The sequence below is a fragment of the Halichondria panicea genome, chromosome 2, assembly GCF_963675165.1.
Source record: "Halichondria panicea chromosome 2, odHalPani1.1, whole genome shotgun sequence".
NCBI lineage: Eukaryota > Metazoa > Porifera > Demospongiae > Suberitida > Halichondriidae > Halichondria > Halichondria panicea.
The window spans coordinates 2255794-2274524 of record NC_087378.1 but is presented as its reverse complement, the minus strand read 5'-3'; the positions used below and the strand labels follow the sequence as shown (position 1 = coordinate 2274524).

The 18731-nt window shown below is 43.2% G+C and overlaps 3 protein-coding genes across 6 annotated transcripts in view; 2 read left to right on the top strand and 1 right to left on the bottom strand.

The window, feature by feature from the left end:
* The window catches only part of LOC135330886 (zinc metalloproteinase-disintegrin-like EoMP06), a 10426-nt gene extending 7108 nt beyond the window's left edge, over positions 1–3318 (top strand). For both annotated transcript variants that reach the window (XM_064525839.1, XM_064525838.1), the window contains exons 13-19: positions 570–799; positions 1009–1288; positions 1635–1942; positions 2072–2164; positions 2301–2400; positions 2617–3009; positions 3099–3318. In XM_064525839.1, coding sequence (XP_064381909.1) covers positions 570–799; positions 1009–1288; positions 1635–1942; positions 2072–2164; positions 2301–2400; positions 2617–3009; positions 3099–3187 — 1493 coding nt within the window. In that variant the 3' untranslated portion in view covers positions 3188–3318. The remainder of the gene's footprint in view (positions 1–569; positions 800–1008; positions 1289–1634; positions 1943–2071; positions 2165–2300; positions 2401–2616; positions 3010–3098) is intronic.
* Positions 3319–3966: 648 nt separating this feature from the next.
* Positions 3967–6277, top strand: LOC135330923 (mitochondrial chaperone BCS1-like). Of its 2 annotated transcripts, none has more exons than XM_064525902.1 (5): positions 3967–4466; positions 4690–4884; positions 4948–5011; positions 5159–5446; positions 5891–6277. In XM_064525902.1, the coding sequence occupies exons 1-5, from the start codon at positions 4007–4009 to the stop codon at positions 6144–6146; spliced, it is 1263 nt and encodes a 420-aa protein (XP_064381972.1). In that variant the 5' UTR covers positions 3967–4006; the 3' UTR covers positions 6147–6277. The 2 variants fall into 2 exon arrangements, with proteins under 2 accessions (XP_064381972.1, XP_064381973.1); XM_064525903.1 differs by having other exon boundaries at positions 4325–4466; positions 4694–4884.
* On the bottom strand, positions 6201–18669 carry LOC135330864 (fibrillin-1-like). 2 transcript variants are annotated; one of them, XM_064525806.1, is made up of 39 exons: positions 18467–18669; positions 18268–18326; positions 18080–18159; positions 17949–18015; positions 17765–17847; positions 17365–17437; positions 17237–17297; positions 16853–16920; positions 16663–16725; positions 16533–16604; positions 16223–16383; positions 15795–15958; positions 15108–15629; positions 14347–14464; positions 14105–14212; positions 13645–13813; positions 13388–13457; positions 13139–13264; positions 12806–12928; positions 12401–12523; positions 11976–12098; positions 11597–11719; positions 11238–11360; positions 11062–11184; positions 10883–11002; positions 10568–10813; positions 10387–10509; positions 10205–10327; positions 9874–9996; positions 9637–9759; positions 9349–9471; positions 9077–9199; positions 8744–8866; positions 8440–8562; positions 8165–8287; positions 7775–7900; positions 7635–7661; positions 6665–7477; positions 6201–6481 (listed from the first exon to the last, which is right to left on the bottom strand). In XM_064525806.1, exons 1-39 carry the CDS (start codon positions 18561–18563, stop codon positions 6324–6326), a joined length of 5496 nt encoding a protein of 1831 aa, XP_064381876.1. In that variant the 5' UTR covers positions 18564–18669; the 3' UTR covers positions 6201–6323. The 2 variants fall into 2 exon arrangements, with proteins under 2 accessions (XP_064381876.1, XP_064381877.1); XM_064525807.1 differs by lacking the exons at positions 10205–10327; positions 10387–10509; positions 10568–10813; ... (1 more) ...; positions 11062–11184; positions 11238–11360.
* Between the last annotated feature and the right edge of the window lie 62 nt (positions 18670–18731).

Here is an 18731-nt window from a genome sequence, read left to right as displayed (position 1 = left end):
ATTAATTAATTTTGTTGCATGCAGGCAGAATCCAGAATCACGCCTCAAAGAATGGGTAATGGTCGACCATGATTGTTGTTAAGAACGATTGATGCCAAATTTCAAGTCTATATTAATGGCTGCCATCAGCAGAGCCTTGCAGGTCTCTTCTCACTCTTGTAGCTACCAATAGCTAGCGTTCTAGTGCAGAGCTAACTACTAAGTAGAGTAGCAACACTCAGTGAACAAGTTTTGCTACGCACTCTTCTGAAAAAGAGCAAAACTAGGAATAACTCGAGAACGAAGCATTATTTTGCAAATCCACGAATAAAAATCCAAGAAAACTTGACTAGAAGCCTATAGAAATTCTTACTTGCATGTCATTGATCCTTGAGCAGCTGTAGCCGTCCACACACACACACACACACACACACACACACACACACACACACACACACACACACACACACACACACACTACTGTATACCTTGCTTGCGCATGCGCACCGAGGCATAATAATATTGCACATAAGAAATCCTGCTTACTACAATACTTTTGTTCTGAATTCATCTTTTTCTCTTCTCAACAGGAGCATGCACGTGTAATGACCCGACAGGGAACTGTATCATGGCTTCCGTGTCAGGGTCTATTCCATCCACTCGCTGGTCCACCTGCTCACAAGAAGACCTCGATGCAGGCTTCACAATATACGGTCTCAACTCTTGTCTGTTCAACGAGCCAGCGGCTATTTTGGGAGAGGGAGTGTGTGGGAACGGACTCAGAGAGACAGGGGAGGTCTGCGACTGTGGCACTCCAGAGGTGAGCTGAACTAATTGGTGCCGAACTATTGGGCTAGAGTATAAATTATGATTAAAGTGTGACTACATGCAGCACACTGCATGCGAATTTCCCATTGTCTTGTGACTGTACTTGTGTCAGTAATGTTTGAGTTGTTTGAGTACACTACATGTACAATGTAAATTGTGACTGAGCCAACTCTCCTCCCGTATGTACACATATATCTGTAGATCTGCACTGATCCCTGCTGCAATGCCACCTCCTGTCAGCTGATAGATGGGGCTGAGTGTTTCTCCGGCTCTTGTTGTGACAGCTGTCAGCTCCGTCTCTATGGCACCACTTGTCGTGAGTCCACCCAGGAGTGTGACATCACGGAGTATTGCTCTGGTGACTCCTCGGACTGTCCCGAGGATTTCAGAGTTCAGGACGGACAGCTTTGCAACAACAACGACTCGTATTGCTTCTCTGGTACTTGTCTCTCGTATGATTCTCAGTGTCAGATCGACTTCAGTGAGTTAAAGAATTATGGTAACCTACTGCATCCATTATGCTGCATGTACTATACCATGCAACATATACTTAAGTACGGTAAAAATTCTAATTAAGGTTTTATGGCGCACAAATAGAACAGAGAAAAATACTTTAGCCTTATTTAAAGTGACGGCCACGTTGATAAATAGCTTTGATGGCTTCATTTGGCCCCCAATTAGAACAAAGAAAAATTAGACTGTTTAAAGTTGGCGCTAAGATTAGAGTGGCGCCTTAATTAGACGTTTTACGGTATGTGTATCTAAACTGTATTTTCAGACTACATACATGTACTTACATACATTTTTGTAATTTCTCCTCCCTGCAGACACCAATAAAGGTATAGACCAGTGCTACTCAAGGAACCTGGCTGGTAATCAATTTGGCAACTGTGGCCACGATCCCTCCCAAAACCAATATCTCTCATGTGCATCAGGAGACGAGATGTGTGGTCTCCTCTACTGTGAATTTGGGGAATTTACCAACCCGAACAACATCTTCACCACCGTCATCACAGTTTCAAACAGAGATGACAATCGAGTGTCTCACCAGTGTCGTGGCTCAGTTACCCCGACATCATCAGATGCTGTAAATCCCGGACTGGTTGATGAAGGCACAAAGTGTGGAGACGAAATGGTAAGCCTTCAGCTTGGCAATCAATCATACTGTATGCATGCATGGACACTTTAATAGTGCACTTTGGATTCATGTATTGTTCGTAGTTGTGATACTTGTGTAAGTATATATGTATTTTGCTGTTTGCAGGTGTGCTTCCAACGACAGTGTGTGCCCTTGACCAGCCTGAACATCCCTCCTTGTTCGGTAGGAAGCAATGGACTCTCCTGCTCTGGAAACGGGGTACGTCAAGGGGAATCACATGACAGTGTGTGTGGGTAGAGTAAGATAATGTACTCGTGAACTTGTCAATTGCGTTGATAAAAATAATAATGTGTCTCTAATACGTGCATGACATACGAATTTCTTCTCTTTTTAGGTATGCAACACTGACAATATGTGTTCATGCAATGTTGGCTCTGGTGGGTCTGTCTGCAGTGAGTTTATCGATGTGCCTGGCGGAGGAGCATCAGCGTCAGGTGTGTGTGTGTGTGTGTTAATGTGTCCACTCTACATGTATGTCAGAATATACTACAGTGGCCTATGCCTGTCCATTTCAAACTCAGAACTAAGAGTTAGCAATGACAGATTCCGCTTAGACTTACATGTACTCTTGTACACTCTATGGTTTTTACTATATCACAATCATGTTGAAGGACTCCTGCTGATCCACTGCTATATTCTCTCCTTTACAGGTGGGGCGATAGCTGGGGGTATCATTGGAACCCTCCTTGTGCTTGCTCTGATCGTTGGGGCAGTGGTTGTCACAGTAGTGCTGATAAAGTTTTACAAGGACGGAAAGTACACCCCATCACACAGAGGCCGATCAGTAAACGGTCACACCACTACTAAACCTGTCACATCAGTTAGTGTGGTACGGTCCAATAAGCTAACTCCCTCTCCAGCGGCAACAAGACCTCCCCCACCCTCACGTCCTCCCACTACTCCCTCCACACGTCCAGCACCCTCACGCCCACCACCCTCACGGACGGCACAACCCAGAGGACCAGCTTTCAAACCTCCTCCACCCACGGCTAAACCACCGTCTAGACCAATACCTGCCTCAAGAGAAGACCCACCTCCGCCCTGTAAGCTTTTAGTGTGTAATGCATTAAACCAAACCATGCACCCCTATGCATATGCTCTTGATAACAAACATATTTTTAAAAACCCCTAGATAATGCCAACCACCAGCCACCAATTAAGCCTGCACCGAGGCCCGGAGTGCCTGCTACAAGGAGGCCTCTTGTTCCTCCCAAGCCTTGATTGAACAACCAACTTTTGTGATATGAAATTGTATTATAATTATTATTATTATAGAACATAGTTCATTAGTATTCATTTTTTACTCAGGCTTTTTGTGAATTAATGTGACTCTATAATTATTTATTTATTTATACCAAGTGTTGAAAATAGAATGACACTGTTTAAAGTAAGTGCTTGCTTGTTGATCAGATCATACAGCAATAATAATTAAGGTATTGTGTGTTGAACAGATCAATGGAACCATAGGCTGCTGACAAAATATGGTCTATAGCTTCTTTGTGGTGAGTCCTTTCAGAAACATGCTTACAATGCATGAAGTGGGTGAAATGGACCCATGCAATAGTATTGGCAATACATGTGTACTACATGTACTTAAATTTAGATGATACTGCACTGGGTGTTGACTGGAAATGTGGCCAGACTTTCCGATACTATTATTATTGTTGGGGCAAGGGGAGTTGATGTTGAGACCCAGTCGTGTGAAACTAGCGGAGGTAACAGACCCTAGCCGAGGATGGTACGAGTGTTGTTTTGAATGTTTGTCTTCCTTCTCACATAGATTCTGCGATGATGTCACAGATAGCACACTATGGGAGATTTACAGCAATACAATTCTTCTTGAATTCCTGTTATTAAATAGTCTATATGTAATCCATGGCAACCTAATGGTAGAACAGAAAGGCCAAGAATTTATACATAGATTCTGTGTGATGTTTGCTATTGCACATGCGCAGTCATCAAAGACCACATGGCCAAAGTAAACTCAAGGGCGTCCTTAATCATTGACTACTAATTATTAAATTATTAAATCACTTCACTATGGGGCTAGCAGAGTTTGTAGGAGCTTTGCAGAATAATCCATACTTTGGTGCAGGGTTTGGACTGGTTGGAGTTGGAGCTGGGCTTGCTTTTCTGAGGAAGGGCAGTCAGCTTGGCATGATTATGTTCAGAAGGCACTGTATGATCACACTAGAAGTCCCCAGTAGAGACAAGAGCTACCAATGGCTTCTTCAGTGGATAACAGAGAATGCCAGCCATACCCAACACTTGAGTGCTCAGACGACCTTCCAACAATTGGAAAACGGAAGCATTAGGACTAAATTTGATTTTATTCCGAGTCCAGGGGTTCATATATTCTGGTACAAACGGACATGGATACGAGTCGAACGAAACAGGGAGAAACAAATGGTGAATCTTCAAAATGGGACTCCATTTGAAACAGTGACACTTACAGCCCTTGGTAGAGACAAAGGGGTGTACTTCGGAATTTTGGAAGAAGGTATGTCTATTCTTTATCTAGTCTAGTCACTATTGGTAGATCTAACTGATGACATAACCTAATACACTATGTCAATGTCAAGTGTATATAATTATGTGCCCCCTTTTATCAGGTTTCTAGTTAGGTATGTGGAGCTTGTTTATAAAACTCTGCATTTGTAAAAAGTACTGTTTTAGTCCCCTTGTTTACTTGGTTTGTGTCTGGTATGCACATGTGTATTAAGCCAGGAAAATGGCTCTGGAGGAGATGGAGGGCAAAACGATCATGTATACTCCTGTCGGGGCCGAGTGGCGCCAGTTTGGTTACCCACGGAAACACCGGGCCATCAACTCAGTGATACTGAACCAGGGCATCACAGAGGCTATTGTGGATGACATCAAGGGCTTCGTCAGTACACCGCAGTGGTACATGGAGAGAGGTGAGTGCTGCTTACGTTGGAACAACAATTATTGGAAATAAATACTTTGCTGTTGCTTTTCAGGCATTCCCTATCGTCGTGGTTACCTTCTCTATGGTCCGCCAGGCTGTGGAAAGAGTAGTTTCATGTAATGACCACTCAATGCCCTAGAGGCGAGATGTGCTAGAACTTGTTCTGATTGTGAATGACTTTGTTCTTTTTATGCATTCACAAATACATCCCACAAAATATTGCCCCCCCCCCCCCCCTCCCCTCCAACACGCACACACAATAGTACAGCACTGGCTGGTGAGCTGGACTACAGCATCTGTGTACTCAACCTGAGTGATCGAGGATTGTCTGACGATCGTCTCAACCACCTGCTCAGTCTAGCCCCTCAGCGAAGTCTTGTACTTTTAGAAGATGTGGATGCTGCATTTGTGAGCCGTGAGGAGAGTGCAAAGGCTAAAACGGCATACGAAGGGTTGAGTAGAGTCACATTCAGTGGGCTGTTGAACACTTTGGATGGAGTGGCGTCAACTGAGGGGAGGGTCGTGTTCATGACCACCAACTACTTAGACAGGTGGGTTCACTATGCATCACTGTAACAAGATGCTCCACCCCGTGCATTGAGCTTCATTGCACGCGCAGAGCGGCAAAACGGATACAAAACTTTTTATCGTAATGACCTTCTGGGATTGTAAATGGGGAATGATCGTGACTTTATAAAGCGAGATTGATTAGAAAACAGTCGCCTTCGAAGATCACCTACAAGTTTAAACTATAGCTAGTCTATCCTACTGTCTCATTAGCAGTTGAAGCAGTCCATGAAGGTGTCTAGTTCGCTCAAACAGCTCATTTTTGTGTCCACACACACACACACACCAATCACTCTACCCCTGCTGCGCACGCACAGGGTATACGTAATTACATAATTATTGTGTGCATCCAATCACATTGACTATAATTTATATAATTATGCTCTTTCAATGTATGCTGTATAATTAATGTTGATTTATTGGTTTAGGTTGGACCCTGCTTTAATTAGACCGGGACGAGTGGACATGAAGGTTGCTATTGATTATGCATCTCCGTACCAACTGGAGCAGATGTACCTTCGATTCTACCCAGAGCAGCCTATTGCTAGAGCCCAGCTGTTTGCAGAGCAAGTGACTTGTATGAACAAACCCGTCAGCATGGCTCAGCTACAAGGCTACTTTATGTTCTACAAGAATGACCCAGAAGACTCGCTGAACAATGTCAACCAAATATGGACGCTTTAGTATTCTTTTCATTCATCATTTAATTTTGCAAAATTGTTTGTCTATTTTCAGTGATTTAAAAGAATAATTAATAGTGAATGTATTTGTGCTATAACTTTCACGTCTACACATGCATTGGATTTAAAAACAGAGCAACACGCTAATTTAGGGAGGGTAATAATTGTTGTGATATTCAGTTCATCTTCTTGGGGGCGGTACCATTGCTTTTTTGCCGCCAGGTGGGGCCATGGGTTGTTTAGTTGAGCTGTTCACGGGGGCAGGTGGAGCTGTGGGTTTGGGGGCCGGGGGAGGAACAGGCTTGCTGTTACTTCGAGGGGCTACAGACGGTCTGGGAGCTGTGTGTGGAAATAATTACGATAAACACGGCAATAGTACTATACATAGACTAGACGAAGTGTGTTGTACGTTGTATAGCATTGGGCAACGCTGTTTTATAGAGTAGGAAAGGCATTATTGTACCTTATGACAGGGAAGGTTCCTAGCATAGGCCGTATATATACGTATGTATATCTACTCACTTGGAACAGGCTTGTTACTCGGCTGTGGTTTCACGGCTGGTGCCGGAGGTGGAGCTCTTCTATCCTGTGCGACTGGTCTACTAGGTGGAGGGGCTGGCTTTGGCTTAGGAGCAGGCTTTGCAATGTCTCCTGTTACTGGCTTCAATGGCGGATACAGGGGAGTTCCGGTAGACGGAGGAGGCTTTGAGTGAACTGGAGGCTTTGAGTGGACTGGAGGTTTTGAGTGGACTGGAGGTTTTGAGAAGACCGGAGGCTTTGAGAGGACCGGAGGCTTCATTGGTTTTGGGGGAGGTGTTGACTGCAGGAATGGTTTGGCTGGTTTCGGTGGAGGAGACTGCACTGAGTTGACGGGTAGTAGGTAGGATTTGGGGGGTGCCGAAGGTGCAGGGTTTGTCTTGGGGGCCATTGGAGCTGCTCGTCTAGGTGGGGGGCCACTGGGTGCAGGGGTTACGGGGGGTGGGGTATATCCTTTAGTATAGCGGCCGTTTGAGATTGGACTGGTTGGACTGGTTGGAGAAGGATTACTGAAAGTTGTCATAGCTGGTACGTAGGCTATGTTACTGTTGTGGTAACCATTGGTAGAAGTGTTCAAGAGATTGTCACTTGATCCAGTCAGAGAAGCATGGACAGGTCTGTGCAGCTGTGAGGAGTTTTGTTTGCTTGGGCTTGCCTTCGATGGTCTGTAGTCACCTTCGGTCTTATCGCTTCGCTTTTTCATCAGCACTGTGACCACAATGATGACGATGACTATTAACAAAACAAAGAAAATTATCGCGCCGATCACTCCACCGACAATGCCACCTATAGGAGCAACTGTGTGTGTGTAGGTGTGAAGGAGTTAGTTCGTATGTTTACTACACATAAAGAGGTACATGTATGTGTGTGTACTACTAGCTGTCAGACTCAGACTAAGCAAAAATGCCGATTGCCTGTGAGGTGTGCATGCACATAAGGAACAGAGAGAGCTCACCGTTTTCATCCACAACTGAAGTGATGTCTGCAGGAGAAATAAGAACTCATGATTTACAGGAGAAAATGTGTATAGTACATAGCATTTTTACACAATTCGTACACCCGTTCCAATATGGAAGTATGAATTTCAACACTCACTTGAGCAAGTGAATCCGTTGGCGTCCAATTGCTTGCCGCTATTACAGGAACACTCGAACCCTCCGTCAGTGTTATCACAATTTTGCTCACACACTCCACCCGCTTGTGCATCACACTCATTGATATCTGCAACATCAAATTAATGATTAGAGGGATTTCATACTAATTATTGTGGACGCTTGTACACGTTCAGGTTTGCTACCATTATCATGAGAAAACAGTAATTTTTGAGAATTAGCTATGTATATGTACACATTCATACCTACATGTTGTATGTATTTACACAGGGACATAATTACGATACAATCTTGTCATTTGAAATAAAGTCACTTCTAATTTTAAAACAAGTTGACACATTCACACATGACATACTAATATAATAAAGATTACCTGTGCAAGTGGCCTGATCCTGATTGAGTGTGTACCCACTGCGACAAGAGCAGACAAAGGCATCACCGGTATCTGAGCACAACTGCTCGCAATTGTTAGTTCCCTCTGCACACTCATTGATAGCTGCATGTGGGAACAGAAAGTGTGTGTGAATAATAATATATAATATACAGCTGGTAATGATTTCCTGCTAGCTACACTAACAGGAGATTGCATGATTACTCTGCAATCAACAAGGCTAGTAGATCGTTGGTTCTACATGCTCACATACGTACCAGTACAAGTCCTTCCGTCTGCTTCTATTCTGAACCCAGTGTTACAGTCACATTCGAAGGAGCCCTCCGTGTTAGAGCAGACAGAGTCACAGCCTCCATTGCTCAGTAAGCACTCATCAATGTCTGTTTAGGTAAACAAGAAAGAGGGTTGTACAATGTGTTACATTACAAAACTTAGCAAAATATGTTAAATTAGCAAAACTACTGAACAATTAATGGTGCCATTCATAATTATTACAACCATGCTTTGCGGTTCCGAACAGGATACAATTAGCATAATATTCATTTCAAGTGATCAGCTTACCTTCGCATGATAGACCATCAGTATCGAGTTGGTACCCAGCGCTACAGCTGCACTGGAAGGCTCCGACAGTGTTCGTACAGGTCTGATCACAGCCGCCATTGTTTGAATTACACTCATTGATTTCTGTAGAAAAACATATCATAAATGGTGTGACTATTATTACAGGTAATTATGAGCCAGCTATAATTATATATAAAACATCCCAAGCACACGCACTTGTGTGTGTAGATTGCGCGCATTTTGCATTGTCTTTCTATATAATTGACGAAAAATTACTGAATTTTAAGTGCACGCCAAATCGAAGTAGCTACAAAGAGAGAGATACCTACTCACCTGTGCATGAGAGTCCATCGGCATTGAGGGTAAAGCCACTGGGACACACGCAGTCAAAGGACCCGGCTGAGTTCCGGCAAGTGTCTGAGCATCCTCCATTGTTTGTGATACACTCGTCAATGTCTGAATAAAAACAAAGACAATGTAAATAAAGAGTGCGTTGTTTTTGGAAGTACTTTATGGCCAATAAGAACATTATGATGAGAGTATAGAATCAATAAAAGCAGATTGCTGCATGGTGCATGTATATATGATGCAGTAAAATTGCTTACCATCGCAGGTTGCCTGATTAGCGTTCAAGGTGTAGCCATTTCTGCACGAGCACTCAAAGGAGGATCCAGTATCCATGCAGAGATGTTCACAGTTGTTGGTGCCATCAGCACACTCGTTAATAGCTGTAAAGGTACGATTGATATAAAGGCATACATATACAGCACAATTGATGGCTCCCCTATTATAAATGATATAGCTTGTACACCACTCAATGTTGTTACTTTAACAGACTGTCCATAATTTATGCAGAAGAACACCTAATGTTAAGTAAGTCAGCTGCTACTCACCAGTGCAAGTTTGTCCATTGGTAGCAAGTTCAAAACCAGTGTTACAGCTGCACACAAAGGTGCCAACGTTGTCTGTACAGATCTGGTCACACCCACCATTGCTGCTCTGGCACTCGTTGATATCTGCATGAGCAAACAAAATGTACATTACCTGCACATATACGACAAGTACTATATAAGTGCACAAATTGTTCTTGTTGAGTCCAAACAAAAAATGTTGGATAGCTACAAACATACTGTTGCATGCTCTTCCATTAGCAGCCAGTGTGTATCCATTTTCACAGCTGCACTGAAAAGATCCTAATGTGTTGGCGCAGTCCTGAGCACAGCCGCCATTGTTAGAGTTACACTCATTGATGTCTGAGAAAGAAAGAGTGTGCATGTGTTGGTGTGTGTGTGAGTCAACATCATCTGTGCTAAAAACTGGACAGTGCGAATGATATATGAACCATTGATTGAGCGAATATAGAAATGCATGGCGATTTTTCAGGCGCGTTTTTTTCTGGCGTTGCGAATTTTTACTGGCAGCATCTGATCATATTCAGAAAATTAATGTTTGATCACTTACCCAGGCATGTGGCTCCATTAACACTGAGTGTGTACCCAGTATTGCAGCTGCATTCAAATGACCCATCATTATTGGAGCACAGCTGAGAGCAAAGTCCGTTGTTTGTCGAGCACTCATTCACGTCTGTAAGAATTTAGTGGTTATTTGACAATTCCTGGACTAGTATTCATGCAAGAATCTACCATTGCAGGTTTGGCTGTCCTGAGCGAGCAAGTATCCCGATTGACATTCACAAGTGAAGCCTCCAGCAGTGTTAGTGCAGCCCTGATTGCAGCCACCATTATTTGTAAAACACTCGTTTATATCTGGTAGGGAATTCAATCAGATATTAAAAATGCCAAGTTTTGTTTTGAGCTAACATACCACTACATGTCCTTCCGTCATTATTAAGTATGTATCCAGAGATGCAGGAGCAAGTGAAACCACCATTTATATTAGAGCAAGATTGCTGGCAGTTGTCAGTGTTGAGTTGACACTCGTTCAAATCCACACAAGTCATTCCATCAGCAGCTAGAGAGTAGCCACTGTTACAGCTGCACTGGAAAGAGCCTTGAGAGTTGCTGCAGATCTGATTACACCCTCCATTGCTTGTGGAGCATTCGTTAATGTCTATATAGGAGAGAGAGAAGAGCCATAAAGCTTGGGCTGATTCATGCACTCACAGAGGCTCTAACTTACCGGGACAGTTGACCCCGTTAGTTAGGACGTAGCCACTCATACAAGAGCATACAAATGAGGAGCCAGTGTCTGTGCACAGCTGGGCACAGTTGCTAGTTCCCTCCTGGCACTCGTTGATAGCTGAATGTGTGGGAGAAAGTGGATAGTTCTGTAGCTAAGAAAGTTGTATTCCCACAAACCGTTGCAAGTTCGTCCATTAGTAGCCAGTCTGAACCCAGAGATACAGCTACACACGAAGGAGCCAGTAGTGTCGGTACAAGAGTGGTCACATCCCCCATTATTGGCCATGCACTCATTTATATCTGAGAGAGTGTCACATTAATTTGAACTTCTAAGCCTGTTTAGCTACACTTACTACTACATGTTCTCCCATCTGCTGCTAGCGTGTATCCAGTTCCACAGCTGCACTGGAATGATCCCACTGTGTTGGTACAGCGCTGAGCACAGCCGCCATTGTTTGACGAGCATTCGTTGATGTCTAGAGATTCCGGTGCACAAAATATGTAATTAAGCACAGTCACCAATGACAAACGTTAAACATAACACAAATACTTTTGATCAGACGCTGCCGTAAGAGATGAAGTTTTTCGTAACGTGCGGAGCGAAACGTAAACGTGAAATTTTTTGGTGTGTATGACGCCGTGATAATTTATAACCGCAATACAATGATGTGCACTTTGCTTCTAACTATTCTTCTACAATAGCCTGACGTACCATTGCACGAGACTCCATTGCTGGCAAGTGAGTATCCAGAGTTGCAACCACAGGTACGAGACCCAGCAGTGTTTGTACATGTCTGCACACAACCGCCATTGTTAGTATTGCACTCATTCACATCTGTGCACAAAAACATCATTAAGTCAGTTATAGTACATGCGGTAGTACTGTTTTCTAAAGGCTAATAATAGTACCATAACAGCGTTCCTTGAGCACCATAATATTAATACTGCATACAGATTGTGCATACGTATACATATCTTTCTCATGGCCTCTATAACAATGCACCATTCATATTACATGTTTGACACTGTCACCACATCGCTATGGCGTTAACAGCTCAGGTGTTCAATGGTCCATAGTGTGTGCTGCTTACCTGAACATGTTATCCCGTTAGAGTTGAGAGTATAGCCATTGTTACAAGCACAACTGAACGTGCCGGCCGAGTTGATACAGACTTGCTGACAGTTGTCAGTATTGAGAGCACACTCGTTGTTATCTAGCATTATAATGCATCACAACTCAATACAAACATTCATGTGGGGACAGAGCTATCGTGTACAAGTATATACACCACATCACTTCAAGTTACATTTGTTAATTCCGTGTAAGAGGCTAGGATTACACTTTCCCACTCACCCACCGTACATTTTGGGATGCATGTAAACTATGGTCTCAGTGTAGTCAACATGGACACGTTAACCCCATCAAAAGAGACCATGCATGCACAAGGAAGCCTGTATGCCTATAAGTCTAATATTGTACTAACAAGTTTCACTAGATTGTGTATGTAATACGTACCATTGCAAGTGCGGCCATTGCTGGCGAGAGTATATCCACTGCTACAAGAACAGGTGAAGGAGCCGACAGTGTTGGTACAGAACTGGCTACAGCCATCAGTGTTGGCCACACACTCATTGATATCTGCTCATATTAGGGAGGTTATAGTAAAGGGAAACGTGTGGGGGTCACATAACATAGCTGGCTAGTTGTAGTTCCTGCATGTACATGTACGTGGGATATGTCGGAAACCATAAACCATGCAGGTCTATATTTGTCGAGGCAATTGTCGAGTTGGCTATACATATACCATACATGTGTACATTACTACACATAAGTAATTGGCGTGTGGGTTTGATCTCTTCCCAGGATTCAGAATATTAAAGCTGTCCAAAAATGTGAAAATGTGAGTAAATGTGAACGCACCATTGCATGTTATTCCATTAGTGGCCAGTGTGTACCCAGTTCCACAGCTGCACTGAAAGGACCCCGCTGTGTTGATGCAGCCTTGAGCACAGCCGCCATTGTTAGAGTTACACTCATTGATGTCTGAGACAATGTGGAGAGTATAGAATCACAAGTACAAACAAATGAACGTATGATATCAAAGGTCAGACGACATACAATGTGATATGCTGCAGGGTCACATCCTGCACAACTATAAAAGTACACACCCACCCACACACACACACACGTACACTGCCCATATAATTATATGTATAGAACTCCCATATGGCTAGCTGTATTTAGAGGACATACCATTGCAACCGAGTCCGTTACTGGCAAGATTGTATCCTGTCGCACAGCTGCACACGAAAGAGCTGGTTGTGTCTGTGCATGTCTGAGCGCAGCCTCCATTGTTGTTGAGACACTCATTGGTTGGAACTGAAATGGATTAACAGCTGTCAATCAAATTGTAAAATAAAACAGGTGTTAGTTATAATGTATGTCTGTATAGCAGCTCTGAAGTTAGTTGAGTAGCTATATACTTTGTATTCTGATACCTACCTCCTGAAGTCTGACAGGTAGTTCCGGAGAAACCAGCAGAGCAAGAACAGCCGCCATTGTTGTTACATTGCTATAATTATAGTAAGGAAACAGAACAATGATCAAGTCCTTTTTCGGCTGGCTATATTATGTAAAACGTGTACAAATGCATCACAATGCAGTGTCGGACAATTATTATAGCTTGTCTGTTTCTATATAAACTGCTGTGGTGGATCAGTGCTGCTATTGTGTACGTAGGTGCATGTATTAAAGCTCACCCCGTTTCCTGAGCAGAGTAGACTGTTAGAGCCCACTGGACAGGTATGAGTGGTGAGTTGTGAAGGATTTACACACTGTCTGTTGAAACAGGCATTGCCAGTACCACATGCAATGCCGTCAGATACAAACCCTGCACCAACAGCATCAGCATCTGTGCTGAAGTAAGACCTGCAACGATATCAGGCAATGTCACAATCGAATTATTACAAATAACAACAAGAGTTTATATACAGAATGATATTCATACTCGGTCAGAATGGAAATGTTCGCCCTTAAAGGTTCATACCCTGATCTTCTTTCTACCCCATCTTCTTTTGTATGCATGTCCTCAAATGTAGTGACCCAAATTGGCTTCATAGGTTACCAAGGTTGCATATGTAATCGAGGTTTTAACGTGCGATAACGGGCATTGTAGTAAATCATGACATAATGTACATTCAAAGCAGTTGATAAACTCGCCTGCATGGTTGTGATTGAAAAGGAGTAATAGTGCCCAAAAGGTAGTTAGCATTGCTCAACTGGAAGTTGCCTGTGTTCATACAATGCAAGAGACCACATCCAACATTGCTACAGAGGAAAAAGAAAGATTTCCTGTCACTTCGCTCAACTTACAAAGCTAAACATAAAAAGTAAATCAATTGCAACCTAAAACAGTACATTAAAACATATTGCTAGAAGACTAGCCATCAACACACACTTACGCAGTGGTACAAGCTGTATAGGTGAGTGGATCTGTTGCATGGACAATACAATTGCCAAATCTATCGCCTCGAGTGTTCAGATTAAAGCACGCAGATCCCCCATTGGTTGATGATGTAGCTATAAGAACAAAGACAATAATCATTGGATATGAGTGACAATAATAACTAGAGCACTAAAGTGCAAACCCTCGGCTGGTGACGATAATAAAGATCTATAGAAACCAGAGGAATGATGTACATGTACAATAAATACAGTGCATGTAGTAGGACTATGTATGACTGAGCTGCATGGCTAGTACAGCAGTATGCTGAAATATTTGAGAGAGTTTAGCGCAAGTTATCATGCACCACTAAACTATCACAGGATCACAGTAAAGAAGAAGCCTAGAGTCCTGGTGCTAGGATCGCAGAGTCCGCAAAGAAAACAACAAAATAATAAGTGACTCGAATAAAGGTCGTGCGCGTGTAGCTAGCTAACCGGCAAACAACGAGCTTTTATTCGACAACGAAGCTTTGACATCAAAATCTGCCACTATTACTAGTTGTGTGAAGGCTATCCATGCTGTAAACGCAGCGCTGTGGCATCCAGGTGAGCAGACTCAGAAATCACAAACAGACAATCCATGCATGCAGACAGACAGATCGACAGACAAACCAGACAACTACTATAACCCGCTGGCCGCAGCACGGCCTCGGGTTAATTAATGTATGGACCTGAAGCTATCATATTTATACATAGGATAGAGAGATCGATGACTTACTCCAAGCCTCTTGACACTGCAGGGCTAGATTTGGACACTCTCCAGAATAGCAGAAGGCACCAACGCCATTCCTAGTGCAGGCTGTTCCGTCCAACACACTCTCATCACTGGGACACTCGCTGGCGCTCCCACTACAATATTCGGTGATATCACAACTACCCGTAGATGTTCGGCAAGTGGTGCCAGCACTAATAAATTGGCACTGAGTGTTACAACATCCTCCTGCACTGCATTGGGCCCCTGATGCTAGCTGGCACGTGGCAGCATTACAGCAAGGATCAGTGCACTCCAAAGTCGAGCCACAATCGCATACTTCATCGCCTTCTCGAAGACCGTTACCACAGACAGGATCGCCGACCATTGTTATAGGTTGGTTGCCAAGACACCGATTTAAGTTTCGTGTTTGGAAGCCTGTGTTAAGGAAGGCAACAGAGCAGCTGCTCCAAGAGCTAGGCTCACGGCCAGTTGTGGATATTGCTGCCATTATACAGTAGCCCACAGAGTCAGTACATGTGCAACTACCTGTAGGCAGAGAGAAAATGTGTGTAGTTGTACAGTGATTTTTTACACCTCAAACACGTTCAATAATGCATGTTTGCTATGCCTATAATAAGAATACAGAAGGGAATTAAACACAAAAACAACAATGCACACGTTCAAATCACTACTTCAAAGTTCAACTCTTACCGTCATCATGACTCATGAAGAAATTGTGACCGAGCTCGTGAGCTACAGTAGTTCCGACTCCTGTTAGTCCTCTTCCTCCATCTTGTGAGAGGCCAGAACAACCGCTTCCACACATGACTCCAATATATGCCAGTCCCACTGTACCCCCATCCAAATTAATACCACTACAGAGAAATAACGAAGGTAGCTATTGTGACCACAACATACCGTATACCGGGTAATTTTCGGGGGGGCAAAATATTCCTGGTTGAGCAATATTTAGTCAGTTTGTGGATCTTATTTTCGTAGTTGCTGCTTGGCAAGGTCGCTTCATTCGGGGATAAAATATTCCTGCTCCAGTGTTTAACCACGAAAACCACGAATATTTTGCCCCCCCACCCTCCCGGAAACTACTAGCTATACGGTACATGTAATTCGTTATTTCTTACGTGACTAAATGTATGCAGTCATGAGGTGTTGAAACTGTCCGTCCATAAGTTCGGAATAAAGGCAGAACAACGTCTGGATCAGTGACGATAGTGATTTGATCTCCTGATGTCCAAGTGATACTTTGGATTAAAACCACACGGATGCTTAGGGCCTGATATACCTGTTGCAGTATTTTAGTGTGTGCCACATTTGATTTGGATAACAATACTTATAGTGACTGTGTGTGAGGGGAGAGAGTCGTGAAAGATACAGCAAGTGTGCGAGAGGGGGTGCATTGTACAATGTCAAGTGTTTGATAGAGCAACTTACACTGTCCACTTCGTTGGTAATACTCAGAGCTCTACTGACAGTGTTAGCGAGGTTTTGCCCTTGGCTACCATACTGTATAATGCAAACAGAGCGCATAATAATTATTATATATCTACGCACAAGCACTTACCTGTCTAAAGTCATTGACTATGATCAATTCGACAATCCAAAAGCCATTGACTTGTCTCTTCAGCTGCAAAGTTACAACACAATTTTTTATCATTATCCCTATGTACGTATAGAAAAGAAGGTACGTAGGTATATACAGGGACAGGTACATGCATGCACAGGGTCAAGCTTTAGCTTATTCTGTTATTTACTCTCAGATCTTCTATATCAGGCATGGGCACTCCACCGATCTCATCCACCATGTGAGTCTCATTAGAGCCTGTGTGAGTAGAGTGGAGACAGTACAATGTGTGAGGGTGTGTGGAGTGGAGGCAGTGCAAAGTGATGGCGTGTGGAGTGGAGGCAGTGCGATGTGGAGGGTGTGTGGAGTGGAGGCAGTGCAATGTGTGAGGGTGTGTGCATGTGTGTGTGTGTGGATGCAGTGTGTGGAGACAGTGCAATGTGTGAGGGTGTGTGCATGTGTGTGTGTGTGGATGCAGTGCAATGTGTGAGGGTGTGTGCATGTGTGTGTGTGTGTGGAGACAGTGTAATTTATGGTGAGTGGAGGGAGGCAGTGTTGCAAAAAGATCACCTACCACAAGACCCTTCATCAATCTCGAGTTCCATGTCAGGGTAAAGTGCATGGGGCTGCTCCAACTGCCACAAACAATAACAAGGCAAAGTAAACAAAATGAGCTAGAACAAACTTAAAAATGAAACTCACAGATGGGTCATTTGTGTCGAGTGGTTCCAAATGGAATAGCTCTTTCTTGTTTTGGTAATTCCCAAAAGTGCCTCTGCAAGTACAACACACACACTCACACACGTTACCTGATCATAAACAGAAGCCATGTGCAACAAACGAAATGATCTAAAGTGTCACTTGAAATCATCATAAATGGGCATTCATGATGTTCAATGTATGCACAAGGTGGTAAAAATCACTTGGCAACTACTTAGCAAAGTCCGGATGTATTCTCACAACTATCCAACGAATATGGCTGCACTATAGTATCACCTGACACGTGCAAGGCTCCCTATTAAAAATGTGAGTCCATATCAGGACGCCGTTTTTGGGGTTAGTGTGTAATTTAATTGTACTAATTCGATACTTAGTGTCTCACTTTAATCCTGTACAGGTGCTCATTGTGGCTCTCCACTCTGGGTGACCCTCCACCCAGCCCTGGTAGAAACAGTTCACATGACCCTATAAGAGGAGGGGGTTAGTACAGATTAATTAATAATAAATTAGTTTAATTCATTGAAAAATGTGACAAATAAAATAGCACACATTGTTACATGACATACCGTTGTAATAACTTCTCTGCCATCTTTATCATAAGAAAGTGAATTGAAGTTGGAGGGAATGAGCATACTGTAAAGTTGGAAAACACAGTACAATCAGGTCATACGTCACTTGTAGTAGATCTCAAACTCACTCGTTCAACTTCAAGACGATAGTGTATCTCTCATCCTGTGCCTCGATGTGCACATGCATCACAGAGGGATGGCGCTGTGCCTGTGGTGAGGTAGAAATAGAAGATAATAATTACATTCATTTTTGCTCGCTGACAATAATTATGTCAGTGCAGAACAGTAAAACTCTGGCTAGATCCCGCCAGCTTACTTTCTTTCCTTCAGGATAAGTGACAACTGGAAACACCACCTCGTAATTCTCAACAGTTTCTGCAAGAAAAGGATTCATTGAGGTGGCATGCATAGTCTTCTATTCCAACACAGTTTTTTAGTGTGCATGTCTATCACTGGTTCTGGACTATGCATGGCAGCTAGATCTAGCTCCGGCTCCAGAGAAAGGATTTTTTTACCTTTGGGTGTATGTAGACTCCTGATAGGTCTCCTACTGCTCGCAGCTAGAGCGGTGCCAGCACCGACTAGCAGCGTTAAAAGCTGCAACAGCTTCATCTTGAGCTAGCTTGAGGTCTAGTAATAGTTAATCAGCTACGGTAGTTAAGTTCTCAAACAACATATTATGATTGTTAACCGAGTGCCCTCGTTTTTATCTAATGTGCAAAATGTGTGGGCGTATCTCAATTAGATCAACTGTCAACAAACCACAAATTAGGCTTTGGG